The sequence below is a fragment of the Moschus berezovskii genome, chromosome 1 (assembly GCF_049115385.1).
Source record: "Moschus berezovskii isolate FMDL1 chromosome 1, NW_MosBer_1.0, whole genome shotgun sequence".
NCBI lineage: Eukaryota > Metazoa > Chordata > Mammalia > Artiodactyla > Moschidae > Moschus > Moschus berezovskii.
In genome coordinates, this window is record NC_142460.1 from 17,400,184 (window position 1) to 17,416,298 (window position 16,115).

The following is a 16,115-nucleotide window of genomic DNA, read 5'->3' on the forward strand; positions in this document are numbered from 1 at the left end:
TGCTTCCTTTGAAAATACTTTTCCCTCTCTGTTAGTTTTTTATTTTGTTTATTGTTTCCTTTGGTGTGCAAAAGCTTTTAAGTATAATTAAGTCCCATTTGTTTATTTTTATTTTCAGTTCTCAAAGACATGGATCGAAAAGGATAGTTCTGCAATTTATGTCAGAGTGCTTTTTTTTTGGCTGTGCCATTCCACTGATGGGATCCTAGTTCCCTGACTAGGGATTGAACTCGGGCCCACAGCAGTCAAAATGCCAAGTCTTAACCCTTGGACTCTCAGAGAATTCCCTCAAAGAGTGTTAGGCCTATGTTTTCCTCTAAAAGTTTCCATTTAGGTCTCTGATGTATTTTGAGTATATTTTTGTGTATGGTATCAGAGAATGTTCTAACTTCATTCTTTTACTGTAGCTGTCCAGATTTCACAGCACCATTTATTGAAGAGGGTTTTCTCCACGGTCTATCCTTGCCTCCATTGTCATAGGTTAAGCGACCCATAGGTGCATGGAGAGAAGAATCCACTCTATGTAGTTGAGTCCTGCTACCCCATATCTGACCTTTCCATCTATTCTAGCGATTTAACGTTTTTCTCATTCAAGCACATACAGTAAATGTGCAGACAGATGGAGGGGAGGGAGCATGCAACAGCTTCAGGAGGGAGGTTGCCACCAGGAAGGGGAAAAGGTTGGCTGCAGTAGAACAGGGACTGGGCTTCTGTCCAAGATGCTGTAACAATGTCCTTAACACATCTGCATGTTTGCGTAATACATATGAATGCCTCCTATAGAACTATTTTTCTATATCTTTGAAATATTTTAGTTTAAAAAATACGGAGAAGTTAATCAGTTTTAATAGAAATGGATTTTATTGCACATACATGACTTCATATTAGTTTATTCTGATAAACTAAATGACCATAATTTATGTATATCCTGGATATAAAACTATACATTTTTCCTTTTTTTAAAAAAACATATCATACACTTACCAGTGTGACGACATTTCAGTGAGGAAAAGATTGCATTCATAATGGATACCATCCTCCCTGAGTTCACAGCCCTAAAATACCAGCACTGTGGAGACTCCCTCGTTTTGGAACAGGTCCTGACAAAAAGGCTTCCTTCCTCTATCCCTTATCGCCAGTTGAAAGTCACAGAACGTGCAACGTTTCTGGAGTGTCTATATTGATCCAGCATCGAGAATGCTAGTGACTAACGGTGCAATGGTAAAACTATAGAGCTCTGACTTTGCATTTGAATCTCTGTGGCCAAGATCAGAAGTGCAACATTAAACTTGCTTTATTTTACCATTTACCTTGCTGAGAACCCCATAATCTGTTTTGCTTGTCAGTAGCAAAATTAGGAATTTCACTCTGGAAGATACCCAAGGACCACTAAAAAAAAAAAGCAGTCTTTTCCAACCTGTTTCTCCAGCATCTGGCACACAGACCTTCATTAAATGCTTGTGGGGTAAACATAATCACAATCCTCGTCTATCCAGGGATATACAGCCAGTGAGCCACAGTAAGGTACAGCGTCACAGTGGTTTACTTTAAAAGATGTTCTTTCAAAATGATTCCAGGAAGAAAAGCAGTCTACACAGCGAGGGATGCTGTAGCGATCTTGATGAGTAGTTTGTTGAGAGCTCTAACTTTTTCTTCCAAGCATCGGGATTTTTTCTCGGCACCTCGTTGCTTCTCTTCAGTGACTTGAAGCGCTTTTGTCAGGTGAGCATTTTCCACATAGAGCTCCTTGAGCAGCAGATCAGATCGGGTGTTCTTTTCAAACTGGAGAAGGGAGAAAGCCACAGTGTACTGCACGTCTAACGCAGCCACGCCACGCCACCAGCTCTCCCTTCCTATTCCTCCACACGCGTTCAGACTAGTTTGGGGAACCTTACAAATCAGAGACATGCTGGATGTAATGACAGGTTTTGTTATCCTGGCACAAGAGAGGAAACTGACGAACTGTGGTAGAGAAAATCGAAGCCACCTTTGTACAAGTTGATTTACCACGAAATGAAGACAAGAAGACCCATATCTGGAGGCCTCCAAAAGACAATGAGGAAACGGTCAAGAGTACCCAAAATGTTTGGCTTATCTCAGTGTGCTCTGCAGGCCCACCATGTCAGCCAGGACGCACCGAGGCACCTTGGGCGCCACCCACACGACACCGACAGGGGCTTGAGCAATGGGGACACAGGATACACTAGTCAAGATGCAAAGATGCAGGGGTCCCGGCTTTGGGCTTTGAAAGTCCGCGCTGAGGTCACTCACTCAAGCAGCTACTGAGCAGCTCTGCCGGCCAGTGCTGCCCGGCCACGGCCCTGCTCCCACAGGCACGTGTCCTAACGGGAGGAGCCAGCAGAGCATGCAGTGTCCGGTGGCGTGTGAACAGAGAACCCAGGCGGGGGACACACGGCTGAACCTGAGGTGAACAGAGAGACCTGAAAGAAGGATGGGGGCCTTGGCGGAGGCTGCCTGGTGCAAACCTCCTGGGCAGAGGCTGGCACATGCGAGGGTGGCAGGAACGGCCAGGAGGCCTCTGAGAAAGGCAGAGCTGCCATGCTGGCGGGGCAAGGGGCCAAGGGGAGGGGACCAGGTCCTGCAGAATCTCCAGGCCCCCGGAGAAGCCGCTGTCTACTCTGAGGAAGGCCAGCAGCTCCAGCGTGTCTAAGGATGACTGCTGTGCTGAGGGGCTGGCAGAGGAGACGTGGAGCCCAGCTGCCAGGACCCAAAAGGCGGGGTGCGAGGCGGGCGATGGGAGCTCTGCTCTGCACCGAGGGCCGCGCTGCAGAGTGAGACAGGCCCCTGGGCAGGCGGGCGGCTGGGAGCAGACAGGTCAGACGGGGCGTGTCAAGGCCGCAGAGAACGCGCTGGGAGGACCAGGGCTCCGGAAGGCGGGACAGAAGAGACCAGAGCGGGGGCGGTGGAGGCTGAGGACACAGCCATTTCTCTGGGACCTTCTGGTCTTACGGGGACACAAGCCCAAGTCCCAACTGAGAGGAGGGGAGAGGGCCTGGGGGTCGGAGGAGGAGCGCAAGGGCCCCCAAGAGAGGGGTGTGGGGGAAAGGCGGCGATTGAGACAGTCCACCCCACCTGCCCCCCCAGCATGCAGGAGCCTCAGGATTTACTTGGGGTTGAGGTTTTGCCAAGAGTGACTTGGGGGGTAGGGGGGCCACCAAGAGTTTGACGGCTGGGAAGGGAAGTGAGGACCCGGGACCGAAAAGGTTGGAGGGTGGTGGTGCCCGCAGGGCAGGGGCTACACAGGTGGGCAGTGGGGTCTGGAGTGGGCAGCCTGCATGGAGTGACTCGAACTGGGGCCCCACGGCTCAGGGTGCTGTAGCTAAACCCCTTTCGGTCACTGTGGAAAAGAAGCTATTTCCACAGACGCTGACATTTCACTTCCTGGAGCACCAGGCAGACCTCATAGGACAGCAAGGCCTCTCTCCCCTCTCCCTGCCCTCCTCAGCACTTCCCCAGGACACAGGGTTCTCTTGGGGCCTGTCTCCCTTATCAGCTACCCGGATGCCCACAGGCGGCGTCCCTGACTCACCTGTTCCTTCAGCTCTCCAACTTTCTCTTGAAGGAGCGCTTCCATATTCTTCAAAATCATCTCCACCTCCTCCACCCACTCTTCTGTTGCCTTCAGCTGTGTTTCATGTGCTTCCTGAACAAGAGGACGTTAGAGATCAACACGGTACATTTTAAAAAGAATCATCTCAGGGTTATTTACTTTAGAGTGGAAATCAGCTGAAGTGTACAAAATCCGAGCATCTGGCTAACCTTTCATCCATAGGGAGGGATGGTTAGAAATGTCTCACAAGCCACAAAGCTCCATTTCTCACTGTAGTGTGAGCAGATAAGAGATGCTTTGTCCTATGATTTTAATCCCAGATGACTCAAAGTTGAGTTTCCTTAAACATGGTAGTCTTCCTAGAGGATCTCTGACTAAATTTCCTTTGTCAATAATCTGTCCTAGCTTAAATGTCTCTCCAGCACAACGTGTTTGCATAATGCTGTAAGGCAGTTCTCTGTTAGCATTTGTGTTTTACAAATGTCAGATTTTACCCACCTTTCCAACCTTGCACAGCTTCCTTCCTCACAAAGGCACCTGGCCATCTGCCCCTCCTCACCCTCCCACTGACCCATGAACTTTGAGGACCCAAATGTGCTTCCCGGCTCACACTTTGAGGTGCTGACTCACTGATGCCTGAGAGACTGCTCTGAGGTGGGAACCACTGCCTCCAGAGGTTGAAAGAAGTGGAAGCACAGAGAGTTAAATCACTCACTCAGTTAAATCACTTGGCTCAAGTGGTGGAGCCAGGATCCAGTCCCCTGCAGAGCACACTGAGCCACTGTTCTGCTGCTCTTTTAAGGCAGCAACTGTTTCTACATGAGAGCTTGGCACACAGCAGGCCTCCCCAAGTCCGTGCTGATCTCATGTCCAACCAGCAACCCCCACCCCTTGCTACTTTTAAACATGCCAAGCACAGCCCACCTCAGGACCTTTGCACCTGCCTACACTCCTGAATAGCTATACAGACAGGGACCCTGCACATCCATCTCTTGTGGCCCTTCTATCACCACCTTTCAGACCTGGACGCAGGTCATGTGTATGGCTGGCTGCAGACATAAACGGCCCAGAAAACAGGCTGGGGGACTTCAGGGTCGGCTGCTCAACACCCACCAGTTCCCAGCGGAAGCCAGGTCCCGTGGCTTCCACAAACATCCCACATGGTGGGAGGGCTGTCGGGCCGTACTCCACTTGACACCTGGGCAGCTTGTGGCTAAGTCACCCGAGATCCTACTCACCCTCCCCGTCACCCTCAGTTGGCCCCTGCACGCTGTCCCCTCACCCGGGCCTGCTCCTGGAGCCGCCGAGCTGCCCGCTGCTCCCCTTCCAGTAGCTGCTGCAACTCAGCCACATGGCCTGCGGGCACGAGCTGTGCCATCTCCTCCTGCAGCTGCCGCACCCGCTGGGCGTGCTGGGACCTGGCCAGCCGCAGTCTCTCGGTGGCTCCATACAGCTGCCAGGGAAAAGGCACAGCGGTTGTGGGGTGACTGCCCACAGCTTCAGGGTCACCACCAGACACACAAAACTGTATCTCTACGTGGTAGGCCACCCCAGAGAGGAAGGGCGTGTCCAGTAAAGCCCACAATCTCTAAAGAGTCCGTTTATCTGATGCCCACACTCCATTTCCTGGTAGTTCAGACGGTAGAGAATCTGCCTGCAATGCAGGAGACACAGGATACGTGGATTTGGTCCCTCAGTTGGGAAGATGCCCCGGAGAAGGGCATGGCAACCCACTCCAGTCAGTATTCTTGCCTGGAGAGTCCCACAGACAAAGGAGCTTGGCAGGCTAAAGTCCATGGGGTCGCAAAGAATCAGGACTGAGCGACTAACACAAGTCCATTCAGGGGCGCTTCTGCACCCTGAGCGCCTGGAAGGCCTCCCTGCAGCCCTCCCTGTGACCTCGTGCCGGATCCTGGAAGGATCAAGTTATTCTGTCCTGTTTACCTCCTGGGTTCTTCGCTGGGTTTAATTCCTTCAATAAAGGGACCCACACCAGCCACGTACAGCAGCCTCCCTCTAAATGTAGAGCTCACGCTCCTGAGACGGGCTGTGGCCAGGGCCCCGGAGGTGGTTGCACAGTGTCTGGCGGGGCGTGGATGTGGACGGACTCGGCCACCTGCTCCCTGGGCACAGAACCCACGGGATCGCTGGCATCAGGCTGTCCAGGGCCTGGCCGCTTTCCCTGAATGGAGCGCCCAGGAGGCCATCTAAACACCGTTTACCTCACGGGCTCCGGTGGCCTCGTCTGGAGCACACAGAACTGCCCTCTGAGACCCCGTGGACGGGAGAGGCAGCGGCTTCACCAGGGACCCTGCTGAGGGCAGGCCGGGGAGGAGGGCACTGGCCACCCCAGGCAGGGGTGAAACCGTAAGCCACAGCCCCACTCCCTCACTGCCCTGTGTCACTGCGGGTCTGAAGGGCCACCCCGGGCAGTTTCCCTGGACAGACCCCCAGAGGCTCTCCATACACATGGGTCCAGCAGAGCAGCCGCCCCACTCCTGGGATGAAGAGAGGCGAGGAAGGTTCTCACACACCCTCCACCAGAGGCAGCGTCCTCCCAGGGGCTTTAGAGCTTCGGATGATCACTATGCAGTCACTCCAGCACATGTCTGAGTCCCACACACCTGCTTGGGCACCTTGCCGCCTCCTGCAGCCAATGCTGTGCTAAGCCCTGAAGCCTGACCACAGGCCTCGCCGTCCACTCTCCTCAGCACGGCCTAGCTGAGTGCCCCTGAGGCCCTCCTTGTAAAGCAAGGCATGGATGGAGGGTGGGCCCGCTCCGGAAAGCCCTGCACGACCGCCACGTGAGAAGGCAGGACTCCCCAAAAGAGAAGCGAGGCCACTGCAGCTAGGAAGCCAGGGCCTCCGTGTTCTGGGTGCTGGGGTGGGACAGTGAGCCCCTCAAGAGGACGGCAGACCTCTCCACCCTGAATCCAGGCTGGCCTGGCCAAATGTGGGGCAGTGATGCTAAGGAACCCCTTGGCACAGTGCTCAGGAGCCTGGATGCTTGTCTGCCCTTCCTGGGTGCTTGGTTGCCACATCTCATGGACCCGATGCCACAGAGAGGCCAGTGCAGGTGACCCCGCCCACAGCACGCCAGAACGCCACCCACGTGAGAGCCCTCTTCGATGCCTGGCTCCTCTGTTGGCCCCGTGACCTCAGGATCACTCCCTCCCCACGGCTCTGGAGGCACCCTCACCTCTGCACCCCCCTGAGTGTCCCTAGATGCCCTATAAGCGCCTTACACCCCTCTGCACACTTTCATCCAGGCGTGTTTCGGGAGGTCCTCATCTAACTCACCAAAGGTGATGCCAGCAGCTGCTCCTGCCCGTGACAGTGGCCGAGTGCTGGGCATCCCCCACCCCAGCGAGTATGGATGCCTCCGGCAGCCCAGCCCTGCTGCCCACGGGTGGATCTGTCTTCTTCACCTCAAAGGCTCAAACCAGTCCGGCAATTTCTCAAGGTTCCTTTTGCACTACACACAGGGAAGGGAGCCCCCAATTCACAGAGACACCTTGGAGAAAGTGCCTGCTGACAGTGGGAGGCTGGGCCCACAGGAGTCTGCCAGCCCCTCCTAAGACCCTGGACAGGGAGGAGTCCCACATGCAGACAGACCCTTCTGCAACCCAGGCCATCTGAGAAGTGACCTCTCACACCAGGTGTCCACAGCTAAGTCCAGGGGTCAGACCAGGGCCAGGTGGGGAACCTGATGTCAGGCTGAACAGAGACACAAGGCTTAGAGACACTCTCTCACAGCCCCTTCCCCCCGCAGAACCTGGCCCTCCAAGCGCACCCCATGTCTGAGTCCACCAGGGCCTGAGGCTCTCAGGGTACCTCACACCGGCACCTCCCTCCTCTCCTCCTGCTCGAGCTTCTCGGAAGAACCAGCCCTGCGTCCCAGCACCTCATGCTGGCAGGCACCCGCCACCCCTCCTGGGCCCACTCTGCACACATCTGTGTGTCCCAGCCCGTGGGCTCCTTGCCTCCCCACCGCACCTCTGAGCCTGGCAGGCGCTGGACAAGTGCAGGGCAGGGCAGTGGGCGGCACTGCCACACACATGCCACAGGGTGGTGACACCCGGGCTCCACCGGGGGCGAGGAGCTGGTGCCCTCGGGGGTTGCTCCGCCCGTGGCCTGGACCTTGGAGGCCACCTGCCGTGTTCCCTGGCTCCTCCACCCGCAGAGGGCACACCCAGAGCAGCTGCTACATGCCTTCACACAAGCTGCTATGGCTGCCTGCCCTCGTGAGGCACAGCCCTTCACACGGTCCACTGGCGTTCCACCTGACCCTGGACGGGGCCTGACTGCGTGCTCAGCCTGGAGGGCGCCCCCTAGCTGTGTGGACTCAGCCAGCCCCACAACGCCCTTGGCCGGACTAGTCCCACCCAGGCGGTCAGAGGCGAGGCAGACCCCTCTCAGTCCGGGACCGCCGTGCACACCCACCTGGTCCCAACTCTCTTCAAGGGCTTCTCTCAGCTGTGACTGTGCCAGTCTCAGGCTCTGACGTTCCTGAGTCACGTGGTCAAGTTCAAGATCAAGTTTTTGGATTTGGTTACCCTGTTTTTAAATGTCGGTTTCACAAGTATAAGAACGTTAGCAAAGTGATACGTGTTTAATGCAGAAACTTCAGAAAAGCAAGAATTACAAAATTTAAGTCAGCCGTGATCACAGCACACCCGACGAGCTGTATCTCCTGGCTCTTCCTCCACACACACACGTGCTGTCACCAGACATCATAGGCCTTGCTTTCTCTCTTATAATGTCTAGAGCATTAGACACTATTCAAAAATGTGGCTTTCAATGGCAGCACCATAATTTACTGACTGAGTCAATACAGTTGATGATTCAAAGCTGATTCCAATTCTGCTGCTGTTATAAGCACCAGAGCGATGAAAATAGGTTCAGCTAAGTCCATCCACAATGCTCAGTAAAGTTCCCACAGCAGAATCATGAAGCCAGAGCACACCAACGTTCTTGACCGCTCTTGATGTATGTTTTGCCATAACGACCTCTAGAGAGGTCATCCCAATTTAGGCTCCTATCATCAGGATTTAATTCCTTTCTGCTACTTTGTCTAGAGATACCAGGCTTTGCAAAAGCTGCTAAAGTTCACACACTTTTCAGGGCTTGCTTGTGAAGCCCCTCGCTTTATGTCCAGGCATGTCAGGGCTGTCCCTGGTCTGTTTTAGGCCAGACTGCCTGCCCCGCCATTCACCTGCAGCTCCTCCCGGAGCACAGCCTCCTCCAGTCTGTGTGTCAGCAGCTGGACGGCGACCTGATTCTTCTCACTTTGGGCCTGGTGGGTAGACGCCTCCTCTCCAAGCTGCAGGACCCTGTGGTTGAGCTGGGACAGTTCATCCCTACACTTCTGACTCTGGAATGAAAAGGAAGAAAACACGGGTAGTCAAGTTATTTTTTTAAGCCAGAACCCTTCTAGGGGTTCTCAATCAGGGACACCCTTCTCCCCAGGTGATGCTTGGCAATCTTTGGAGACCATTTTGGTCATCACAGTTGGGGGTGGGGTTGCTATTAGCAACTAGTGGGTGAGGCGCTTGCTCAGTGTCCCCAGAGTGATGGGCTCTCAGGCCACCGGGCAGAGGATGAACTCTGATCCATCCCCCAAGAACCAAATGCTGCGCACCAGGAGTGCTCGCACCCCATCAACATCCCATCATCGCTCTGGAGAGCTGGCATGATTTTCTCATTTCTCCCACGGTTATTTCTGACATTATCTTACATAAGTAAAAAAAAAAAAAAAAACCCCAAACCCTGGCTACACCTGAGGCACGTGATTCTCTTAAACAATCTGCTCTGTCATTAAACACAGCACACTGATGCAATGCCCCACTTGGCAGACAGTGGATGCTGGATGCCGGCAGTGCGGCCTGAGATAAGCAGCAGCCAGCAGGTGACACGAGGAAGCTCGTTATCTCCAACCGTGGGTCACATGCCTTCACACAAACCATGTTTTGCTCCTCTGCTTTTCCCTAGAATTGCTCCGGAGGCTGAGGGTCTGAAGCCCTCTGTGCCTCAGAGCAGGGTTCACGCACAGCTAGGCAGACGCATCACTGTCGCCCCAGGGTGGGTGTTCCCACCTTACCAGCCAGGCTCAGGGAGGCAGGCAGTGGTGGGAAGAGGCAGATGGGAACTGCGGGTCTCTCCAGGGTACAGAAAGTGACTGAGAAGCCAGAGGCAACAAAAGCACTCCCAGAATGAGTGGGAACTCAGCAAGGACACAAGGTATGTAGGTGAAAATCTACTATGCTTCTATGTCCTGACAGTGAACGTGCAGAAACCCACGTGAAAAACAAAAAACACCATTTCTGCTCTGGCCTGGAAAGAGCTTGGAGGTCATCACTCCCACCCTCCAAACAAGAACAAAGGAAAAAGCTGAGTAACTGAAAGTCAACAACTCTTCTGAGGCCCATCAGAGAACTGAAGTTACAGGGCAAACCAATGCTCTGAAAACCAGAAAGAAAAACAGGCAAAGAGCGTCACCGCTCACCAGGAACCAAAGGCTGGAGGCCTACACAGAGTGGCTGCTGTGGGTAGAACCAGGTCCACAAAGTCCCCACTGTCTGGAGACAAGGCTGGCAGCAGGTAATGAAGGGTACGTGAGCTCGCAAGGTGGGGTCCTAATCCAATGGGACAGTGACTTTATAAGGAGACACAGTGAGAGGGGGCTCCCCACAAGCCTGGGAGAGCCTCACGGGAACCAAGCCAGCCCCGCCTTGAGAACCTTGGGACAACAAACTCCTGTAGTTTAAGCCGCCTGCTTGTGGCATTCCGTATGGAGCCTGAGCAGACTAGGACTGCGACTGGTTTGAAGTACACAGAGCATTCTGCTCTCTGCCCTCAAGGGAAACCGCATTCTTTACCAGAATCAGCGAGGGGAAGGCAATAGCCAAGTGGAGCCCCCTCTAGCTGCTCTGACTCAGTGTCACTCACCTACTGGAGTGGCTAAAATAAGAGTGACAACACCAAGTGTGGACAAGGATATGGGGCAACTGGAACAGCAAACACTGCTGGTGGGAATACAAACCGTTAGCAGCCGCTCTGGAGAACAGCTGGGCAACTTCATATAGAACTAGACACCCAACTGCTGTACAGGTCAGCAATTGCTCTCTTGGGCATCTACCCGTGAAACGAAGACCATTCCCACAAAGACCTGCCTAGGGATGTTCACTGCAGCTTCTGTGACAGCCCAAAACTGGAATCTGCCCAGCCATCCTTTAAAAGGTGAGCATTAGGACAAGCTGGTTCCATATTGGGAAAGGAGTACGTCAAGGTTGTATACTGTCACCCTGATTATTTAACTTATATGCAGAGTACATCACGCGAAATGTCAGGCTGCATGAAGCACAAGCTGGAATCAAGATTGCCAGGAGAAATATCAACAACCTCAGATATGCAGATGACACCACCCTTACAGCAGAAAGAGAAAAGAAACTGAAAAGCCTCTTGATGAAAGGGAAAGAGGAGAGTGAAAAAGTTGGCTTAAAGCTCAACATTCAAAAAACTAAGATCATGGCATCCGGTCCCATCACTTCATGGCAAATAGATGGGGAAACAATGGAAACAGTGACAGACTATATTTTCTTGGGCTCCAAAATCACTGCAGATGGTGACTGTAGCCATGAAATTAAAAGGCGCTTGCTCCTTGGAAGAAAAGCTATGACCAACCGAGACAGCATGTTAAAAAGCTGACAAAGGTCCATCTAGTCAAGGGTATGGTTTTTCTAGTAGTCATGTATGGATGTGAGACTTGGACCATAAAGAAAGTTGAGCACCGAAGAACTGATGCTTTTGAACTATGGTGTTGGAGAAGACTCTTGAGAGTCCCTTGGGTTGCAAGGAGATCCAGCCAGTCCACCCTAAAGGAAATCAGTCCTGAATATTCACTGGAAGGACTGATGATGAAGCTGAAGCTCCAGTACTTTGGCCACCTGATGGGAAGAACTGACTGATTGGAAAAGACCCTGATGCTGAGAAAGACTGAAGGCAGGAGGAGAAGGGGACAACGGAGGGTGAGATGGTTGGATGGCATGACCAACGCGACAGGCATGAGTTTGAGCAAGCTCCGGGAGTTGGTGATGGACAGGGAAGCCTGGCGTGCCACAGTCCATAGGGTCACAAAGAGTCGGACACGACTGAGCGACTGAACTGAACTGAAGACAAGCTGTGGGACATTAACGCCTTGGAGTACCATCCAGTGTCAGGAAGAAACTTGTGGACGCACAGCAGGGAATCATGCTATGTGAGGAAAGGCAATCCCAAAGAGCTCATTCTGTATGATTCCTTTTGTGTCACTTATGAAATGATACAATTTTGGCTGTCCTCTTTCACTTTCATCAAGAGGCTCTGCAGTTCCTCTTTGTCTTCTGCCCTAAGGGTGGTGTTAGGGCTGGGATAGGTGGGCAGAAAGACAGATGGCGGATGTAGTTATGAATGAACAATATGAAGGACCTTGTGGAGCTGGGTTGTGGAGACATGAACCTGCACAGGGAATAAAACCGTGTAGATCTGACACCCACATGGGTACATAAGTAAAGCTCCGGAAGCATGTGGACCTTCTGGGTGGTCCTGTGGTTAAGAATCGGCCTTCCAAGGCAGGACACTCGGGTTCCATCCCTGGTTGGGGAACTAAGATGCCACGTGCCGTGGGGCAACAAAGCCCTTCCCCCAAGGAAAAGAACAACCCTCCCGCCAAAACTGGGGAAGTAAGACCTACAGATTGCATCAATGTCAACAGCTTGACTGTGATGCTCATTAAGGGCTTGCCCTCACACCCCAATTCACATGTTGAAGCCCAAACCGCCAATATTGTACTGGAGTACTGCACAGAGGGACTGCAGTTGGAGATGGGGTCTCAAAAGAGTGATTAAGGTAAAGCGAGGTGACATGAATGCAGTATGATGGTGCCCTAATAACAGATGACGACACAGACTCATCTGAAGGTGGACCCTGTGCGGACACAGGGAGGACAGCTGCATACAAACCAGAGAGGCCTCAGAAGCCCTGACCTTGAACTTCTAACTCCAAGGACTGTGAGGAAACAAACTTCTGTTGTATAAGCTCCTCAGGCTGTGGTGCTTTGTTATGGCAGCCCTGGCAAACTAACACAGATACTAAAGTTTCATAAAACGTGACCACTGGGGGAAACTGGACAAAGTGTATTTCTCTGTAATATATGTTTTATAACCCTGCGAGAGCCTGCAATTATCAGTAATAATTTCAATTAAAAAAAAAAAAAGAATGACACATTCAAGCTTTGTGAAGTGAAAGAAGCTCAGTCGTGTCCAACTCTTTGTGACCCCATGGACTATATAGTTCATGGAATTCTCTAGGCCAGCATACTGGAGTGGGTAAACTTTCCCTCCTCCAGGGGATCTTCCCAACCCAGGGACCAAACCCAGGTCTCCCACACCACAGGTGGATTCTTTAGCAGCTGAGTCACAAGGGAAGTCCTCCAAGCTGTGTGCTTTGGTACAAAAGCCAGTAAGTGAGACCAAGTACAGAAAGCATTTATTCATGGGGAAAAGGGAGACCAGTGTGGTGGTCAGGACTGAAACACAGTGAGAAGGGCATTCACGTGCAGGCTAAAGGGGACTGATCAAATGTCAGGGAATGTTTAACAGGAGGATTCCTGCCTGCTGTTTCTCACAAGTCCTTTGTTTCTTTTTAAGTGGAATAGCACACTGTTTCCAGGAACTAAGGTCATTGTGTGAGACAGGCTTGAGTCTCCTTTAGTAAACATTCTCTCTATAACAAAACTGCTTAGTTTTGATCCTCTTTCTTGAGATATGGATGGTCTCCTGACCTTGTGACCATTATTAACCCCTAGTTTCCTTGGTAACTGTTACTATACGCTTGGATTTTTGATCTTTATCACTGTTGAAAGAAAATTCTTGTACCGCACAGCCTATATATACTCACAGAGAAACCATTAAAGCACCTTTGCTCCATCAGAGCTTGGGTCCCCATGTCTGTCTTTCCTTCTTTCTCTCTCTCTCTCTCTCCTCGGCTGATTCCTTAGAGCGTAGAGACCCATCTTGCCCACTCTCCTGCCCAGGCTTCTAAGACTCTCTCGAGAAGGCGCCCAGTGCCTTCGTGGGAGACGCAAGTCCTGTGCCAAGGACTTTATTGGTTTTCTGCGTAAACTAGGGAGTATCAGCCTCTTTCTCTCTTTCACTCTCTTATCGTCGCCTCTGGACCACCAGGTCCCAGTCCATTAAAGGACCCCAACAATCAAACAGTAAGTCCATCCACTGAGGATGATGGAAACCAGGCTTTTCATTGCTAGAGGCCTAAGTTATAAACACAGAAAGAGAGAAAGCTAGGATCATCCCTGTGATATGGGAATTGCAGAGTTTGAATTTATGATTTCTGGTAGAGAGGTGTATAAATAAATATACCTGAAACCATGCACATGTGAGCGTAATAAATATACACTCCCTAGTTCCATGCACTAACTGCATTTGGACACAGTGACGTCCCAGGAGCTGTGAGCACTCCCAGTACCCAAATCTTGGTCTCCAAGTACCATTCTGAGCTAAAAGTCACCCAGGATTCCTCGGAGAAGTGGCTGCTTCCAGGGCTGGGGCAAGGGAAGTACCAGATGAACCTGGACTATCGTGGGACACTAGAAAGTAAGGAAGTGCTCAAATAATGACCAGGACCTCTCTGGAGGGCCCAGAACTCACCCTGAGGAGGCTCTTTTTAGCCAAATCTGGGACAATTGAGCATGAAAACAAACACTGATGGCAACATATTATAACCCATTGAATAAACGGGGAGGACAACTGGGTGAGAGTCTGATGAAGAGCAGGACACTCACATCCTACCAAGGGATTTTCCCATAAAATGCTCAGGAATCACCAAGGGGAAAGTAACTCTGTGAAGAAGCCTGGCCAGCACCACCTGACCACGAATCGAAGGACGTCACTAAAGCTTGCGTCCCCGGATAGGATGGAATGAGAAGGGGATAGTCTCACATAATCTGAATCCAATTATAAGCAAGTTCTAGACACACCAAAACAACTGCTTATAACCTTCAAAGGCACCAGGTCCTAAGAACAAGGACAGGCAGAATGAAGCCACACAAGGTCCCGGTTGTGGCTGACGGGGCCACAACCCGTCATATCCACACTGATTTCCCAACTTGGAGTGGGAGGGGGCTGATGGGCCAGCAACGAATGTTCTGTGTTTCCTTTCTGTAAGTTTGAGATTATTTCAAAACAATGGAAAAGGGAGGGTGGCATCCGTTTCACACCAGGGGTCAATACTTAACCTGTGTGCAGAGCTCTTGCATCTCAGAGCAGGCCTTTTCCTTGTTTCTCTTTAAAAGCTCAATTTCCTTCCTGTTGAAGAAGCAAAGTTAACAGTATCATTGACCAGTCATTGCTCACGGTCACCATGGTGGCTGGTTTGTGCATCTGTTCTCGATACCCTACAGCCACTGGTCTGTCAGTGTCCTGCACTGTGACTGTTACTGGTCCAATTGGATCCCAGCCTGGGAACCAGAGGAACCCTGCCAGCACTAAGAACAAACCCTCCACGACATTCCTCAGCCGCACAGCACGTGTTAATCTCTCTAAAGCACGTGGGAGTGCTCTTCACACCCAGAAGCATAACCATCAACACAGCCTTACATTTGCTGACGTCTGCTGTCAAAAGGGTCCCAGCACCAAACTTAAGGAAAATGGTTCCTGGAGGGAAGAAACCTTTCGGATTGCATAATTGCTGTAATGGAGTAGTGATCGCTGGGTGACCATCCACTCTGGATTCCACACTTTAATCGTCAGGCACTTTTATCAAATCAATACCACATTCTCGGCAGTTTAGAGCTGAGCTCATTTAAATTAAAAAAAAAAAAAGAAAAGCCAAACCCTTCTGAGATAAGGCTCTGATAGTGAAAGCGGAAATCTACCGACAAGTATCCCTCCACAATACACACGGCCCCTGCCCTACACCCCTGACTCTGACACACTGAAATCCACAGACCAGGAATGAACCTTGGACAAAAGCACAGCTGAAACCATTATCAGGACAAGAACAAACAGATTCTACTGGCCCAGGAAGGTTGTCAGAGGCCCTCTTGCCCCTACAGGACTGCCTCCTCTGACCCTTGAGCATGCTATGGAGTATTCTGTGGGATGCCTGAGCCCTCCTGTGCCCATCAAGGCTGGACAGAGGGCAGCACAGTCCTCTGCTGACTGTTCCTGGAACATGGGTTATGTGTGAACACATCCCACTTTCTACAGTAATGCCCTCTGAGCTGCTTCTACAATGAGCAAACCATGTCCAGGATGGGTGGTTGGGGTGGGACCACTGAGCCGGCCCTTACCTCTGTGCAGTCTCTGTCCTTTCTGAAGCTTCAAGCTCCTGTCAGATCCTCCCCAGCTCATTTTTCAAAAGTGTGTTTTCTTCAGAAAGCTTTTCCAACTCGATTCTGGGTAACAAATTTTAAAAAGAAAGAAGAGTGGGAATTCCAGGAGCTGGTCACCCAACTGAGTCTGGTCTTGTAATTACCCCCAGCCACACT

General features: G+C 51.7%; 1 protein-coding gene across 4 annotated transcripts in view; it reads right to left on the reverse strand.

Moving 5' to 3' along the window:
• Window positions 1–838: 838 nt before the first annotated feature.
• The window catches only part of LOC129556327 (ninein-like protein), a 73,156-nt gene continuing 57,879 nt past the window's right edge, over window positions 839–16,115 (reverse strand). For 3 of the 4 annotated variants that reach the window (XM_088835521.1, XM_088835525.1, XM_088835528.1), the window contains 5 exons: window positions 8,787–8,945; window positions 8,015–8,128; window positions 4,854–5,024; window positions 3,551–3,664; window positions 839–1,782 (listed from right to left, as the gene is read on the reverse strand). In XM_088835521.1, coding sequence (XP_088691647.1) covers window positions 1,591–1,782; window positions 3,551–3,664; window positions 4,854–5,024; window positions 8,015–8,128; window positions 8,787–8,945 — 750 coding nt within the window. In that variant the 3' untranslated portion in view covers window positions 839–1,590. Of the gene's footprint in view, window positions 1,783–3,550; window positions 3,665–4,853; window positions 5,025–8,014; window positions 8,129–8,786; window positions 8,946–14,861; window positions 14,932–15,917; window positions 16,023–16,115 lie in introns of those variants that run through there. The other variant, XR_016037230.1, reaches the window with a different exon arrangement.